We start from the raw sequence: 16,153 nt of genomic DNA on the forward strand, positions 1-16,153 counted from the left end.
CAAGGGTCTGCAATAGCATCGGAAAAGGCTTTTCAGGTACTAAGCCCCCCATCCCTTTGTCATGAGGGAAATTGGTTCAGAGAGGGGAAGGCACTTGCCCAAAGTTAGTGGTAAAGCTGGGAACAGAACCCAGGAGTCCTGGTTCCCAGTCCCTCACCCCTCTCCTCTAACCAACTAGTCCCTACTCCCCTTCTAGGGATGCTTTCTTTTTGTCTTGAGTCAGTTCTGACCTGTAGGCCAGGTCAGTTATCGAGGGTGGACTTGGAGAGTGTGTCTGTGTGTGGTGGAGTGAGGGGACTAAGGGTGAATCTGGGGGGAAGGGGTCTGTGTGTATAGGGTGTGGGGAAGGAAGCTGGGATGTGCAGTGCTCTCACTAGGGGGTGCTATTGGGGTCTCTTATCTCTTAATGTGCCCCTGCCCCTGCCAGGCCACAGCTGAGACAGTCTATGACATCCTGTCTCCAACCTCCCCTGTGACACGGACCCTGCTGCATAAGAAGCACGCCCGGAAACTGCGCCGGGGCCAGCAGCCAGCTGACCTCCGTGAGGGCGTGGCCAAGGCTTATGATACCTTCCGAGAGGTATGGTTCCTCCCTGCTAAGGCCAGTCCCCTTCCATGCAGGGGGCCAAGGCTGCTCCCACTACTGGAAATTCCCTCCTGACCCTCCCAGGTGACGGGCCTAGAAGCATTAAGGTTGGGAGTCTTATCGTTTTTAAATTCCAGTTAGATCTGGTGTCAGGTACTTCCACGGGCTAACCGTGACACACACCCCCCCCACTAACCGCTCCTCTTTGCTCCCTTGCAGGGCGTGATTGACACCGCCCAGACCATCTGCGACGTGGCTGCCCGGGGCCATGAGCAGAAGGGCATCACAGGGGCGGTGGGTGGAGTCCTGCGCCAGATCCCTCCAACCGTGGTCAAGCCCCTTATCGTGGCCTCAGAGGCCACCTCGAACCTGCTGGGGGGGATGCGCAACCAGATCAAGCCAGATGCCCGCAAGGAGGAGTCTCTCAAGTGGCGGTTGGAGGAGAGCCAGGACTGACGGGGTACGGACTGTGCCCCAGAGCCCAGCCCCCCAGACACTGTGACGGCCAGCCATCCCCTCCTCCTCTGGGAGGGTGCCAAATCCCACCCCCTTCTAGGAGCCGCTGACCCCTCCGACCAGCCCGTGCCAAGGACACAGTGCGGCAGGGGCTGCAATTCGAACCAAGGAACCGCAGTGCGAAGGGGGCATGTTGTCAACTTGAGATAAGCGAGGGCTCCTAATTTAACCCCCCGCCTCGTGGTCACTTGGGACTTGCTTTTATACTGATCAGCCCCTTGAGTCCTCCCCTGCATGATCCCTGCAGCCCCCTTCCCCCAAAACCAAATGAGGAGACTGAGTATTAAAGGAAGTGAGTGGTTTTCACTTGGTCCCTTGGCCCGGCTTTTTCCAGCCCCATGTCCCAGGCAGCCTTTGCAGGGGCCTGGGGCATCAGATCGCAGGGAATAAGGACCTTGGTCCCCCTCTGTCCCCAGCTGCTGGCATTGGAGGGGATTGTGGGGTAACGATCCTCGGCTGAAACCGTCCGCCTCACCTGGCCTGGGGTGGGGGGATGGTGGCCCTGTTCAGGAGTAGGGGGCCCAGATGCCTGTCCCCCTGCTGGCAGTGCCCACATGAGGAGCTACGTTCTCCCTCCACCCATCTTTAGCAATGCCCTGCTTGCTCCTACCCTTGCCATCCCAGTTGCCGGTTTGTTGTGTTGTGGAGCTGGCTGTGGTACTGGCTGGTGGCACTGAGCTGTTTTGAAAGAGTCACCCGCTTCCCCTTTTCTTGCTGATACCGAATAGCCGGAGCTACTTTAGTCTGTCACTATAAGGCAGGTGTTCTGGGCTTCAGACTGTCCTTGCACCCCCTCTCCCATTTGTATCCCTCCTTGGAGCACTGCAGAAAGGTCCCTACAGACCTGCCAGCCAGTGGAAACCAGTGCACCTGGCTTATTTTATCCCTAAGGGGGTGCAAGCACAAAACAAATCTGGCACCCCCAGCCTCCTGGAACAGGCTTGTACTAATTGAGTGAAAGGAGCTTCTCTGTCAGCTGGCAGTGGTCGTAGGCTATTATCCCCTAAAGGCCACATTTGCATCTTGCCCAGGCTGAACTGCTCCAGCTCTGCCTCCTGGGTCCCATCTTGACTTTGTCTCAGGCACTGGGGAGCTCTGCATTGAGGGGCAGGGCCCATGCTTTGGGACAGAGTCAGCTTCCTGTGGAAGTCAGGGGCAAATGGAAGGGGAGTGCCCCATGGTTCTGTCAGTGCATGAAGGTGACTGAGGGCTTGCAAGTATGGTGTGGAGGGGAGATCAAGGGGGCCCTGCACCTTCCCCTTCACCCAGCTGAACAAAGGGGAGTCCAACACTAGAACCCCTCTTCCCCCTGTCTGTGTAATACTGAGCTTCAGCCACCAGGGGGAGCAGCAGTGTTCTATGCTGTGGGCCTTGGCTGGATGGTGGCTTTGGGGCTGGCTATCCCCCGCTGCTCCCCCACTCTCAGCAGGTGGCAGGCTGGCACGGTGGAGGTGGCTGCTGCTCTGGGTTGGTGCCAGGGGGGCATTGGACATGGTGGGAGTAGGTAAGGGGGCCATGCACCTTCTATTATCTTTCCTGTCTCTACTGTGCTGTCAGCAGCAAGAATCTTACAAGCCGAGGCCCCAGTTCAGCACACGGGAGTGGAGAAACCAACACCCCCACTTTAGAAATCCAGGTCTGCCCTGTGTGGGTGCTTCAGCTCCCAGAGCCCCCCTCCTGCTCCCTACAGTGGTGGTAAGAAACTGCAGCGGTGTGTCATAGCCTCTATCCTCCCTTGGTTAAGGGTGATTCCCCTCTCCTGGTCTATGGCTTTCAGGGTGTAATACGCACTCCCATGCCATAGGTGTGGACATACCAAGTGTCCTGTTGAATGAATCAAGGGTGGGAGGGGTCAGTCCTGCGTCGTGATCAGTTTAGGGAAGAGAGGGGCAAGGGGTAACTGCATCATGGTCAACGTACCAGAGGCTGGGAGGCTTGGGAAGTGCCTTCTGGGCTCAGTGTCTGTAGTGCCCACCAGCACTGCCAGAGGGCTGAGGCTAAATCCTGGAAAGATGGCGAGGGGCCCAGGTACCCCAGTGAGTGGAGGGAGGGTGGATAGGGTCTCTGGTCGGTGTTGGGCAGATCAGACACGGTGCCCAGCAGGGTCCTTTCTGGTCCCAGAAATCCTTGTGCTCCTTTCGCTGTGGCCTTTGTCTCAGTGGAAGCGACTTCCCTTTCCAGGCAGGGACCTTTAAACCTGGAGGCAGCCCGAGGAAAATGGCCCCCGGGGCTGGGAAAAGCAGGCTTGAGCCTGAAGGGGGCAAGAAGTTTTAGTGCTGGGAGCTCGGATGGTTTAGGTAGACCCGGCAAGTGGAACTCACGCTGTGCCTGGGGGAAGCTGTCTCCCCCTGGCCTGTGCCAGCTGTGCAGGGGCGGGTTGATGGCCGCGGGGGGGGTCGCCTGTGTGCACAGCTCTGGAATGAGCTGGTTTCCCTGGGGTTTTTTTCTCTCCCCAGGCTGTAACCCTTAGCACCAACAACAGTCTCCATGGCGACACAGCCTGTGATTGCCACCCGCCCCCCTGCAGCTCTAAAGGTGAGGGGGAGCAGGAGGGGCGGGGGTGTCTGGCTCTGGGGTGTTGTCTCCAGCAGGGGACGGCAGGAGAACAGCCAAGGCTGAGGGCTGGGCTCCACTCCAGCCCGGGGCAGAGGACAGCACTTGATTAAGGAAGCAGAGGTGGGGCTAGAAGCCAGGAATCCCGGCTCCCAGCTCTGTTGCTCTAACCGCTGGACCCCTGCCCCTGGCAGGCATAGAACCCAGGAGTCCTGGCTCCCCAACCCAAGGAAGCAGAGGTGGGGCTAGAAGCCAGGAATCCCGGCTCCCAGCTCTGTTGCTCTAACCCCTGGACCCCTGCCCCTGGCAGGCATAGAACCCAGGAGTCCTGGCTCCCCAGCCCAAGGAAGCAGAGGTGGGGCTAGAAGCCAGGAATCCCAGCTCTTGCTCTAAGCCCTGGACTCCTGCCCCTGGCAGGCATAGAACCCAGGAGTCCTGGCTCCCCAGCCCTTGCAGGAAGGGAGCCCTTGGCTGCTCCCCACCCCTTCCTGGTTGCCCTTGGGCAGCTGCTGGCACAGGGTTTGTTTGTGCCTTGGTAGCCATGGTGATGGGGTGGGGAACCCTCTGGCATGTTAGCTAGCCCTGACCACATCCCATGCCTGTGGGGAACCCCACATGCAAACACTGAGCAGCACTTAGGGGGAATCCTCACACACTGCTCCACAAAGGGCCCGAACTCCCATCCTCCCACAATGACCTTCCTGCTGCACTGTGCTGGGGGCCCCCCAGCACCCACCCCCTGCATGGGAGGGGCTAGTGGTGCATGCAGATCTGCGCCCCTTCAATCTCTGAGGGTGCGTCCTGGGCGGTGAGATATGATAGACACTGGCTGGGGGGGGGGGGGGAGATGATTGGCTGAGGGACAGCACATGGGGTTGAGATAAGATTGAGATATGTGGCCGCCGTGGGGAGCTGGGTGGCTGACAAGGGCTAGAAAGTGGAGTTGAGTCTGTTGACGTGCAATTTGTGGTGTGCGCACAAGCATGCCTCTGCAAAGGAGAGGGTAGGGAAAGTGTGTATCCACCAGCTCTGTGCCCACAGCTCTTGCCAAGGTTCGAACCTAGGAGTCCTGACTCCCAACCCCTTGCGTGCTAACCACTGGACCCTGCACATGCACGCACATGAGTGTACATATCCACCCCTCCCCCGGAACAGCTGGGCTCAGATTTACCACCTGTTCATTAAATGTCCCTCCACAATTCCCCCTCAGGCGCTTCTGCGCAGGGAGGGGAAAGCAGGGGCCGAAAGGCTGCTGCTGGGTTAAGATACACTACGGTTTTATTAAGGAGATGATGCAGCGAGCTGGGCTTGAGGTATGTAACCTCCACAGAAGGGGCCACCTGCCCCTATGCCACCATCTCCTCCCTGGTCCTTATGATCCTGCATCACAGCACCTCAGGGGTGTGGGGATGTGCCACTCCTCCTCCCAAGGGCTCCTGGCACTTTCTGTGTAGGTGCCAGCTCTAGCCCCTGGCGTAAGGTGATCGGCACCTGCTTGGCTGGACTGACACCACATTAATTTTCCTCCATGGGGTGTGACTCCTCCTGTTATGGCTGAAAAAGTAACATAGGGAAAACTAGCATCCTTCTTTCCTGTTCTACAATCACAGAACTTGCTCAGGCTTCAATTTAAACCCTGCCCTAATTTCTGATCCCCTGAAACTGGAGCAGCACCGGATCCTCCCAGCTAGCAGGCTGGGGCTTTAATTGATCCAGTTTTTCTTAGCCAAATTCCACCTCCACCCCACCCCTTTTTGTTTGTCCAACTCCCCTCTCCCCCTCCCAGCATGAGATGCAGCCACCTGTGGAGGGGCATGCAGACTGTTTGTACAGGGAGCCCTTGCTTGGTGCTGAGAAGCAGCCACCTCTGGGGTGGGGCACAGGAGTGGTTTATCTGCACACTGCATAACATGGTTTTTTGAATCCACTTCAAGCTTCAGCACAGGGGCCTAGTAAAGGCTGCTCAGAGCGGCGTAGCCTGGGGCACTGGGGCGCGGTCATCTTGATTTTACAGCAGAGAATCTCCTTCTCATTCCAAGTGCCCAAGGGGGTTTTAGACTCCCCCCTTCCCCTCCCTCAATTTGGACAACCAGATCCATGGCCAACACTACCTGGTGCTTATTGGCAACTGCTACTAAAGGCAACCCGGCCTGTGGCTGCTGGTGGAAGCAGGGCCAATCTGGGCCCTGACCCCACCCCCCGTCGTCTCCTGGTGCTGACTCTTAGGAGCATGAGGTGGGCTGTGGAACCCATGGCCCTTCTGCCTGAAAGCCGGGGCCCAGATTTCAGAGGCTGGGTTGATGGCTACACTGCACCCTAAGTGTGGTGGTGTCTCCTGGGGTGTCCTATGGAGGAAAGACCCACTGAGCCCCTGCCTCACGGGGCGAGGCTCTATCTATGCCAGCAGAGATGCACTGGGGTCCTGGGGAGCCCCACACAGCTCCCCCACAGTAGCCCTAGAGAGGAGGCGGGTGAGTTACATCCAGATGAGGTGTCTCAGGGTCCCACAACTTAAGGCTCAGGGTAAGAGCAGCTCTGGGGCTTTCACGGAGGAGGTGGCTGCCCAGTCCAGTGGGCTCTGTGGCATTCCAGCCTCAGGGCTCGCTGGGGGCTGGCATCTCCTCTGGCCCCAGCCTCTGCTGCGCAGCCTGCAGGGTGTGGGTGAGGTGGTGCAGGCCGATCAGGTAGCCATCCTCGTGGCTGCCCCGGCTCCATGGCACATCATGGCACAGGGCCAGCTGGGGTGGCGCTGGCAGTGTCTTGCCGAAGTCAATCATCCACACGTTGGCCCGGCCCTGGCGGTCGTGGACGAAGAGCAGCGAGCTCCCAATGACCTGGGGGGAGAGATCAGGGGCATTTGTAGCGAGGGGGCACCAGCTCTGTGGGGAATGGGAAACGGCCTTTCTCTCTAGGGAGCGTCAGCTTCAATCCAGCCCCAGGCCATGGCGCTGGCTGACTTGGGCGGTGGGGAATGGGACACTGCTGTGGGGGATCCCTTTTCCCCTCTTGGAGGTTCAGGCTCATAGCTCGTGGGGGGGGTTGTCACCTTATTAGGGGGGTAGGTTTGGGCCCACACCCCTCTGCTCTACGGGGGGGTGCTTTTCCCTCCTCCCTCTCTTTGCCAAACCTGTTCCTTTGCCCTACACCTGGTGCTGTGGGCCCCCTCAGACTGTGCTGGGGGAGGGGAAATTCCTGGATGCCTGGGTTCCCCTTGACTCACCTCATGGGTGCGGAAGAAGACTGATTCCTGCAGTGCGCTCCGCATGCTCTCCAGGCGGCTCTGGTAGGCACTCTGCAAGTTAAAGAGGGGGGGAGGCGGTCAGAGGGTACCCAAGAGAGGGAGGGGGGGTCTCTGCTCTTTGGGGCAGAGGGGTATGGAGCGGGGCAGACAACCAAGCTGCCTCTCTCTGCCTGAGGGCAAGTCCAGCATAGCATGATCACACTGCCCTATGTCCCCTGGGCTTTAGTCCAAGCCCACGGTGAGCCGACCCCAAGACTCAGCCAAAATTCCCCTATTGCTCTCCAAACACCACCAGCCAGCCTTGTATCACCCACCGCCCCTCCCTGGCCTCCCCACTCCCACAGTGCCATGCAGTGAGCGACAGGGGCCCGGGCAGTGACCCCGGGGGATCTGGTGCCCATCTCTTACCAAGATACTCCCCTGTCTCTTGGTGAAAATCAGGAAGGTGTCGATGATCTGCTCCTGGGTCCGGGTCTGTTTGAAATCCTTCTGCACAGCTCCCCCCTCTATCTGTGAGACACACGGCAGGGTTCAGGCAGACAGGCAGCCCAGGGGAGACTTCCCCATACAGGAGCCATCCAGTGCGAATATGCAATTGCCTCGGGAGTTGATACAGGGCCCCCCGGCCTGGTGCACCTCCAGGGTGGCGCAAAGAGGCTGTTTACACAGGGCTCCCTCGCCTGGTGCTGAAATGTAGCCACCTCTGAGCTGGGGCACAAGGATTATTGATACATGGATCTCTTTCCCAATGCTGAGATGCAGCTTCCTCTGGGGTGGGGCACGGGGGCTGTTTATACAGGGATTCCTCGCCTGGCGCTGGGGTGGAACATGGGGGCTGTTTATACAGGGAGCTGCAGCCTGGAGCTGAGCCCTCGTAGGGCTGGGAGCCCCTATTTTCCTCTCACTCACTGTCACGCCCTCAATGCGGAAGCCCAGGGAGGCGGTGGAGCTGATGTGCTCACGCCATTGCATGTAGCGGGGCTTGGTGACCGCCCTCTGGCTGTGCTCCTCGGCCGTAGCAGCGCTTGGATCCACCTTCACCATCTTCTGGTACATGTCCTTGCGGGGGGTCGGCTTCAGCAGGGCCTGGGTCAGCTCTTCCTCCAGGTATGTCCTATGGGCAAAGGCAGAGGGGTGGGGAATGGGACGTGGGGGCCTTTTGCTTCTAGAAGGTGCCAGCTTCAATTTGGTCCCAAGGCAGGGGGCCTGGCTAGCTCGGGGGGGGGGGGAGGGCAGGAAAGGAACATGGGGCATGTTGCCTCTAGGGGGAGCCACCTCCAATGTGGCTCCAGAGTGGAGTTCCAGCTGGCTTGGGTGGGGAACGGCACAGAGGCCCTTTCTCCTCTAGGGGGCATCGGTTCCACTCTCCAGTGGCAGGGGGTTCCACAGGCATATGTCCCCCCATCCACTGCACTGACCTCACCCCCATCTTGCAGTCCATGATGCTGGGTGCATCGAGGCCACGCAGCAGATCGTCCATCTGGATGTAGTGCTCGCCGTCCTTCACCACCACACCGTGGTAGGCAGGCACATAGGGCCGCAGTGCATCACTCATCAGCGCCTCCAGGCAGGTGTTCTCCACAGTGCTGAACTTCTTCAGGATCTGGCCCCCCTCACTGGGCTTGAAGTTACCTAAGAAAAGGGGTGATGTAATGAGGGGCAGGCAGGAACCCTGACATCCTGGGGCTAGTTGGGAACAAATGGGTGTTGGGCAATACCTGGTGGCAGAGAATTCCCCTGGCCAATGATGCTGCCACACTGAGAGCCAGGGGCAAGGAGTTCCCCAGGCCACCACTGTCCCCAGGCACCTGGACATCCACACCACCTTAAAATGACCTGAGAACCCAGCAATTCTCATTCTGCAGTAGGGAGCTGGCCTGGAGTGCCCCCCGAAACCCCTTCTCACCTTCATGCCCTGCCAGCTGCACCCAAGAGCTGTGACGCCGCAGAGACCAGTGCACCATGGTGAAAAATGTCTTCCATGACTTGGTCTAAAGGGAAACAAGGCAATTGTCAGCCTGGCAAGGGGCTGCCCCCCCCCGTCTATTATCCCCTCCCCCTCTGAAAGTGAGACTCTCATCCTAGCACTGGCCAAAGCCTCCTAACACATAAACAGCCCCTGAGCCACACCCCAGAGGTAGCTGCATCTCAGCACTGGGTGAAAGATCCTTATTTTAACAGCCCCCGTGCCCCATCCCAGAGATGGCTACAGCTCAGTGCCAGAGGAAGGATCACTGTATAAGGGCTGGTCTACAGCGGCAGGGCTTTAACGTGGTTTGTGTGGTCACGGCGCAGCGCTGGGAGAGAGCTCCACCTCCACGAGGGGCGTAGCTCCCAGCGCTGGTGCACGGTCTACACTGGTACTTCGCTGAAACTTGCTGCGCTTTGCGGGGGGTGGGATTTCACACCCCTGAGCGAGACAGTTGCAGTGCTGTAAATTGCCAGTGTAGACACGCCCTAAGTCCCTGCGCCCCACCTCAGAGGTGGCTGCCTCTCAGCAATGGGAGAGGGAGCCCTGTTTAAACAGCCCGTGTGTGCCATCCGAAAGGCGGCCGCATCTCCAGCTTGTGGTGTCCCCAAGCGAGGCAGTCCCTGCCTCAGCCTCATTGTTGTGTGAGCTGCCTGGCGCTGAGTCACTCCGGTGCTGGGGCTCAGCCGTCCTTCCTGCCACCAGAGCTGGCTGCAGCCGCCTTGCTAAAACACGCCTGGGGGTCAGGGACGGGGTGGTGCTTGCATGAGGGATGGGAGCACACCTGCTCCCCCAAGCGTGCACCCTCCAGCCTGGGCTGGGCAGTCTCCCGTAGTGCTAGGGGGGCTGGGGCAGCTCTGCTGAGGAGGTGGAGGGGCTGTTTCTTGGATGTGTGTGTGTTCACAGACACGCTTGAGCAACTCCAATCTCAGTTCAGCAACCTTGGCAGCCCTAGGCCCACAGGAAGGGAGCTCCCAGCTGCCATGCACGCACACTACACACACTGCAGGCAGAGTGAGTCTGGTGTGCTCACACATTGCACAGCCTGGTGTGATGCACTGCTACACACACACAAACTGCAGGGGGGCTGAGCTGGGCATCATGCCCTGTTGCTCACACTGGCATGCTGTGCACACACTGCAGAGCCCTGGAGCCAAGACCCCTGCAGTGATGTAAACATGCACCCTGGAGGCCAACGAACCCCTAGGTATGGAGCAATGCTGAATATGCATACTTTGCAGAGACACGGAGCCAGCTGCAATGCATTGCTGCTCTCTCTCTCTCTCTCTCACTCACACACACACACTCTTCGCATGTGCCATGCACTGATCCCAGCCTTGAAGCTTGGCTGCAATGCCCTGCGGGAAGAGCTTGCACTAGGCACACTTATGCAATCATGTGGGTGCCCTGTGTGCTCCAGGCAGGGCACTGGCCCCTCTCCAAGCAGCGCCCGCGCCCAGCCGGTTTGCAGGCTGCAGAGGAAACCCAAGGCCTGGCACCCACCCAAAAGAGCTCACTTTTTCCACAACAGTCGGTTCCAGCCAGGCCCTGGTTCTGCCAGGAGTCATATTAACCCTTCGGGGGGGTGGGGGAAGCTGGGAAGGACTCGGGGGGGTAGACTCTGGAAGCAGAGGAGGCAGGTGTCCTGGGGAGCACAGGCCAGGCGGGGAGCAGAGAAGGTTCCTGCGGGCAGGGGAGGTGGGAGACATGGGGAGCACAGGCAGAGGGAGGGAATTCTGGCGGGGGGGGGGGGAACCTTTCCAAGCCAGTCCTCCCCAAGCAGATCCCTGGGGAATCCATCTGTCCAAATCTGAGTGTCCAGAGTGGGTGGGGCTGAGCTGGGTGCTGGTGGGGGAGGGGGCATGGGTCCCCCTCTACACCTTCCCCGCCCCCCACTTCCTTCCCTGACACACTAAGAGAAAGGCTGGAGCCAGGATGTGCCCTCATATCCCTCTCCTACCCCACACCGGGGGTGGGGAGGGGGGGAATGGAGTCTCGAGGCCCCTGCTCTTCCCCATTCCCCTCCCTGCCCAGACCAGGGCAATGGAGGTTGGGGTAGCAGATGCAAGGGCGGTATTGACTTTCCAGGTGCTTGCTCAGGATGGGAAGGGAGCAGAAGGCTGGGGAGGGAGGTTCCCTGTCCCTCCCCCCAGCAGGCAGCTGGCACCGATGCTCCAAGACAGGGACTGGCATGAGTCCAGGGGGATGGGCAGGGAACAAAGCCCTTGGCCCTGGTGCTGGCTACAGGGGACCGTGGGGGCCTTTAAGGGCAGCCAGCACTCCCCCTTATTAATCACTGCTTGGCCCCCACCTCCATGGCACCAGGAAGCAGGACCCGGCACTGATCCAGCTACCAGGGGGATGCCCTATTTGCAGCTGCCAAGCCAGCCAACCCTCCCCCCAACCGTTTCCTACTCTCTTGACTCGCCCGAGGGGGGGCCATTTGCTCAGCCAGTGCTGAGGAAACCGCATTGGGGAAGGGAAGTGATGTCAGAGCCCAGAGGGGAATCCTCCTGCAGATACTGAGAGACTGAGCAGGATAGAGACAGGCAAACCCCGAGTAACACAATGAACTCAATAAAGCCCTACACCACGCCCCTCTCCTGCAACACAACACAAGACAACGCAACCTGCATGCACAGCACAACCCCTACCCAACACAGCCCCTCTGTGCAGGATGCACAACACAACCCCAACACAATACAACACAACCCCTCTGCTCTGTGCAGTGCAATCACAACACCACACAACCCCTACCCAACACCGCCTCTGTGCAGCATGCACAACACAGCACCACACCACAGCTCTGCAGTAACCTGCACAGACCCATCCCCATGGGAATGGCTCTGTGAGTGTGTGTAGGGGACTGTCACTGCACGGGCAGGGTGAAGCTAATGCGCCCAGGGACCTCCTCCCACCCACGCCTGCAGCAAGGCCAACCTCATGGCTGCGGGCAGGAAGGCGTGGGAGGCAGCAGAGTTGCGGGGGGAACGGAAAGGGGCCACTCTTCCCACCCGCCTCTCCAGCTCCAGCCAGGGCTGAGGTGCTGGGGGGGGGGAGGGGTCTGAGAGTCACCTAAGGGTGCTACAAAAGCTGGTACCCCTCAATCATGACCTGCAGCCCCCTGCTATCCCAGCCCTGGGCTCCCCCACCAGCTTTGCCAATGCCCCTCAATCCCAATCTGTAGCCCCGTATTATCCCAGCCCGGGTTCCCCGGTCAGACCCTCACACACCAAAGGCAGCATTTAGCTCCACCCCCTGCCCTCTTTGTCTCACCTTCCTCAGCATCTTCCTCCGCCCAGGCTTCCCCTTCTCCTCTTCCTCACTGAAGACATCGTCGGACTCCTGCGAGGACTCGAAGGAGGAACAGGTGGAGGAGCTGGAGACAGAGCGGTCGTGGCCACTGCTAAGGCCCTTCATGGCCATGTGCTGGAGCTTGGGGGCTTCTGGGGGACCTGCATTCCCCTTGGTCCCATGAGGAGATGGGGCCTGGACTCCTTTTGGAGAGTCATCCTCAGGAGATGCCTTTGCCCCATCCAGGGCCGGCCCCTCTCCCCCCACATCCATGGAGAGCCCTGGGCCCTGGACCAGCTCCCCTCTCCACTCGGGATCCCCCGAGGCACCCTCCTTTGCCAAACAGGGAGCAGGACAGTCCTGCCCTCCCTGAGCCAGGGCCTGAGAGATGCCTTTTGGAAAGGCCTTGATGCCATTGAGCCCCTCCATGGCTGATCCCGTTCCTAGATTGTCTCCCCAGGGCACTCCAATTCGGGGTTCAGCTCAGACCAACTGCGGGTGGCATCTCCTTGCCCCGGGGAGCCCGACAGGGAGCGGGTTGGGGCGCTGCATTGCTGGAAAAGAGTGGGGCCCGTTCTGTGGGGAAAATAGCACAGAGAGGGAAGGGTTAATCTGATATTCTGCGGCGGGGGGGATGCTTGGTGACAGCCCATAGGAGCACCTTCCCCCTACATTCCCCTAGCCAGCCCAGCTCCAGGCCTGTGGTCTCTGCCTGGCATGCACCCCAGGACCCGGAGAGCAGTGATTTCACAACCAGCCTGAAAGGGGAAGAGAGAACAGAAAAGAGCTGTGAGGGAATTTTCCTAACCAGCTCCGCATCCCCACAGGCCCAGCCCATCTTGGGTGGGGTGACCAGACGTCCCGACATTATCAGCACCGTCCCGATATCAGGGGCTTTTGTCTATTACCCCCCCACCCCCCGCACAGGGCCCTAACCCAACCCATCCCAATTTTTCACATTTGTTATTTGGTCACCCTAATCTTGGGGATGCCAGGATCCCTCTTCTCCAGGAGATGCAGCATCACAGACCAAGACATGTTTCCCCATTTGGTCAGGAGAGAAACTGAGGCACAAAGCATAGTGAGGGGTCTGTCTCCACGATCCAGAACTCAGGAGTCCTGCTCCCAGCCTCCCCTCCACTTTAACCCACTAGACTCCACTCTCCTCCCAGAGCTGGGGAAAGAACCCAGGAGTCCTGACTCCTAACTGCAGGTGGTCACTTTTGATTCACTATGATCTAGTGTGACTGCTTGTGACCTATGTCAGTCAACGTTCAACCAGTGTGTGATCTACTCCAGGGTCTAGCATGGTCTCTCAAGCTGTACTGTGATCTGCTGTGGTCTGGTCAGCTCTATGGGGATGGATTGTCATCTACTATTGTGTTCTCTTAGGACCTGTGGGAACCAATTTTGAGAGGCTGAGAGCCACTGAGATTTCCTGTGATCCATGCAGCTCTGCTGTGAAGTACTATGATGTGGTGTGGACCTTGTGAACTGCTGAGAGCCAATGAGGTTGTGATCTACTTAAATGTGCTGTGAGTTCACTGACATCTGTTGAGATGTGTTGTTATGTATTGTGATTTGCTGGTATCTATTGAGAATTACTGTCATATACTATGGCCTGCTGAAATGTCCCCACAGATCAGCTGAGATGGGTTGTGTTCTGCTCTGGGGTTTACGGAGATCTGTGGGATCTGTTTTTATCTGTTGTAATCTCATTGTGGTCTTCTATGATCTAGTGAGATTCGCTGAGATGTGTTGCAATCTCATCTTCAGGGCTTCAGCCAGTTACCTGCTGGGGTCAGGAAGGAATTTTTCCCCCACAATCCACAACCGAACAGAGGGATTCAGGGTGGGGTCAAGGGGGGATCACCTTCCTCTGGAGCATCAGAGATCAGCCACAGATGGAGAGGGGACACTGTATGGGGTGGACAGTTGGTCTGAGATGATCCAGAGACTCCTCTGTCTTCGCTGCTTGGCTGGCACGTCTTGCTCCCATGCTCAGGGTGTAACTGATGGCCAGATTTGGGGTTGGGAAGCAATTTCCCCAGAGATCAGATTGGCAGGGGTGTCTTTGGGGTGTCTGATGGGATTATCTGGCTATGTCTCACCTCACCAATTCCCTGCCACCACAGGGGCCTTAGACACTGATGACATCTGGCTCTGTCCTGTTCTCTGCCTGGGGCTCAACAGTTTGGTCTTGAGAGGACTGAAATGCTTCAGTCTGTCATTGAGCTCGACAGAGAGGTACCTGGGAGAAGTTTAATGGCCTATGATACAGAGGAGGACAGACTGGATGATCTAGTGATATTTTACACCCTTGTGGGAACTATTATGATCTGTTCTTCTGATGTGACCCATTTTGATCTGCTGGATCTATGGAGACCTGCTCGTATGTGTTGGGATCTGCTGCGATCTATGGAGCTCTACCAATATGGGCTGGGATATAACGAGATCTGTTGTGGCACACTGAGATGTACTGGGACGTTCTACCCGGGGGAAGGCCTGCGATCCTTAGCTCTTTGTTAATTGAAAACTAGATCCGCACAGATCCCTGGGGAATGAACCACAGGGACCAACACTGTCCTGGGTCCAAGATGGGGGACGAGTAGCTGGGACCCCCCCATGGGACTTTCCCACTCACCCGTCCCATGCTGGAGAGTGGGGAAGTCAGGGAAAAGTGGGTTAAACACCACCACCACCCCACCCCATCCCCTGCCTCTCAACAGGGTTGTCCAGCCTGGCTCCAGGCCCAGCACTCTCCCTGGCAAGGAGCCCCCGGCCCAGCGCCATGGAGCCTCCTGGGGCTTTTCAGAAGGGAGTTGGGAATGAGATGAACAAACTGAATCCCAGCCCAGGGCTGCGGGCACAGGGGGAAGGGAGCCTGCTGGCCCGTAGCCATAGGACAACAGCTGGGAGGGAGGAAGGGATGCACAGGAGGGGTGAAGGAGGCGGGGATCGCTCACTCTGCATGCCCTGCTCTACCCACTAGACTCCATTGTGGGGCAAAGAATGGCATATTGTTAGGGGATGCTGTGGGTGTGCGGAGTGTGTGTAAAGGGGGCTGGGGGGAGCTCTCCCTGCCCCGGAGATGCACAAAGGGATGAGGAGAGGGGGTGTCCTGCTGCCCTTCCACAATGATTTGTGTGCATGGAAAATCCCATGGCAGCTGCAGCCATCAGTGGGTTCATTGTCCCAAGGGGGCTCTATGGTTTGGGGGAGAGGAGGAGGAGGATGATCGGATGTGGGGACCAGAACCCAGGAGTCCTGGCTCCCAGCTCTCCCCCGCGGTCTAATCGATTAGACCCCACTCCCCTCCCGATCCCGGGGTAGGGGGTGGAGTCCTCCCCGCCATGTGGACCAGGAAGTGCTGCAGTGACCCTTACCCCCAGGGCATTCCCGTGGGTCGGGGGGGGGCAGCGTCCATGCCCCATCTCGGCTCCAAGGGGAAGCGTCCTGCGGCAGAGCAAAGGGGGCACCTCCCCTCCCCCGATTTCAGCTGCCCCCACGCCGCGGACCCTCCCAGCCGCGCTGCGCGATGTCCCCCTACCTTCCAAGCCGAGGTCCGGGCTAGTGTGGCATAGACATCCCGGCGCTGCGAGCCTGGCCGCGGCAGGCAGAGGGCGGGGATGGCGGGGGCGGGGGAGGGAGAATGGCTGACAAATTGCCCCCCGAAAATTAATCCTGCGCTGCCCTCTGCTGCTCAGCCGAGGGACTGACTCCCTCCAGGCCCGGGGGAGCTGCGGGGGTGGGGGACGCTGCGCCTGGAGGGGGCGCTGGAGGGCGGCTGTGATTGGGTGTGGGGGGTGCTGAGTGTATGGGGGCGGGGCCGGACGCGGGAGAGAACCACAACTAGGCATGGATCGGAGCTGAGCAAGTCCAGAACCAGCTTCAGGTGTAACACAACGCACAGTCAACCTGTGGAACTCCTTGCCAGAGGATGTTGCGAAGGCGAAGACCATAACAGGGTTCAAAAAATAACTAGATAAGTTCA

General features: G+C 58.9%; 2 protein-coding genes across 6 annotated transcripts in view; one reads left to right on the top strand and one right to left on the bottom strand.

Annotated features, from left to right (window-relative positions):
- Positions 1-1,408, top strand: part of ATG2A (autophagy related 2A) — a 37,949-nt gene extending 36,541 nt beyond the window's left edge. For all 4 annotated transcript variants that reach the window (XM_084633715.1, XM_084633717.1, XM_084633716.1 and 1 more), the window contains exons 41-42: positions 428-580; positions 806-1,408. In XM_084633715.1, coding sequence (XP_084489841.1) covers positions 428-580; positions 806-1,042 — 390 coding nt within the window. In that variant the 3' untranslated portion in view covers positions 1,043-1,408. The remainder of the gene's footprint in view (positions 1-427; positions 581-805) is intronic.
- Positions 1,409-4,915: 3,507 nt separating this feature from the next.
- LOC311524155 (inositol-trisphosphate 3-kinase B-like) lies at positions 4,916-15,797 on the bottom strand. 2 transcript variants are annotated; one of them, XM_084634985.1, is made up of 8 exons: positions 15,710-15,797; positions 12,142-12,735; positions 8,803-8,887; positions 8,315-8,528; positions 7,806-8,010; positions 7,305-7,406; positions 6,876-6,947; positions 4,916-6,489 (listed from the first exon to the last, which is right to left on the bottom strand). In XM_084634985.1, exons 2-8 carry the CDS (start codon positions 12,586-12,588, stop codon positions 6,250-6,252), a joined length of 1,365 nt encoding a protein of 454 aa, XP_084491111.1. In that variant the 5' UTR covers positions 12,589-12,735; positions 15,710-15,797; the 3' UTR covers positions 4,916-6,249. The 2 variants fall into 2 exon arrangements, with proteins under 2 accessions (XP_084491111.1, XP_084491110.1); XM_084634984.1 differs by having other exon boundaries at positions 12,142-12,917.
- Between the last annotated feature and the right edge of the window lie 356 nt (positions 15,798-16,153).

The sequence above is a fragment of the Lepidochelys olivacea genome (genome assembly GCF_965140295.1).
Source record: "Lepidochelys olivacea isolate rLepOli2 genome assembly, chromosome: 7".
In the NCBI taxonomy this organism is placed as follows: Eukaryota; Metazoa; Chordata; order Testudines; family Cheloniidae; genus Lepidochelys; species Lepidochelys olivacea.

Excerpts from the sequence above, each read along its gene's own strand:
- LOC311524155 (XM_084634985.1), bottom strand. The coding sequence starts at position 12,588 with ATGGAGGGGCTCAATGGCATCAAGGCCTTTCCAAAAGGCATCTCTCAG. Across the intron at positions 8,529-8,802 it reads GCAGCTGGCAGGGCATGAAG|GTAACTTCAAGCCCAGTGAG; the intron begins GTGAGAAGGGGT and ends CCCTTTTCTTAG. Across the intron at positions 8,011-8,314 it reads GACTGCAAGATGGGGGTGAG|GACATACCTGGAGGAAGAGC; the intron begins GTCAGTGCAGTG and ends CTTTGCCCATAG.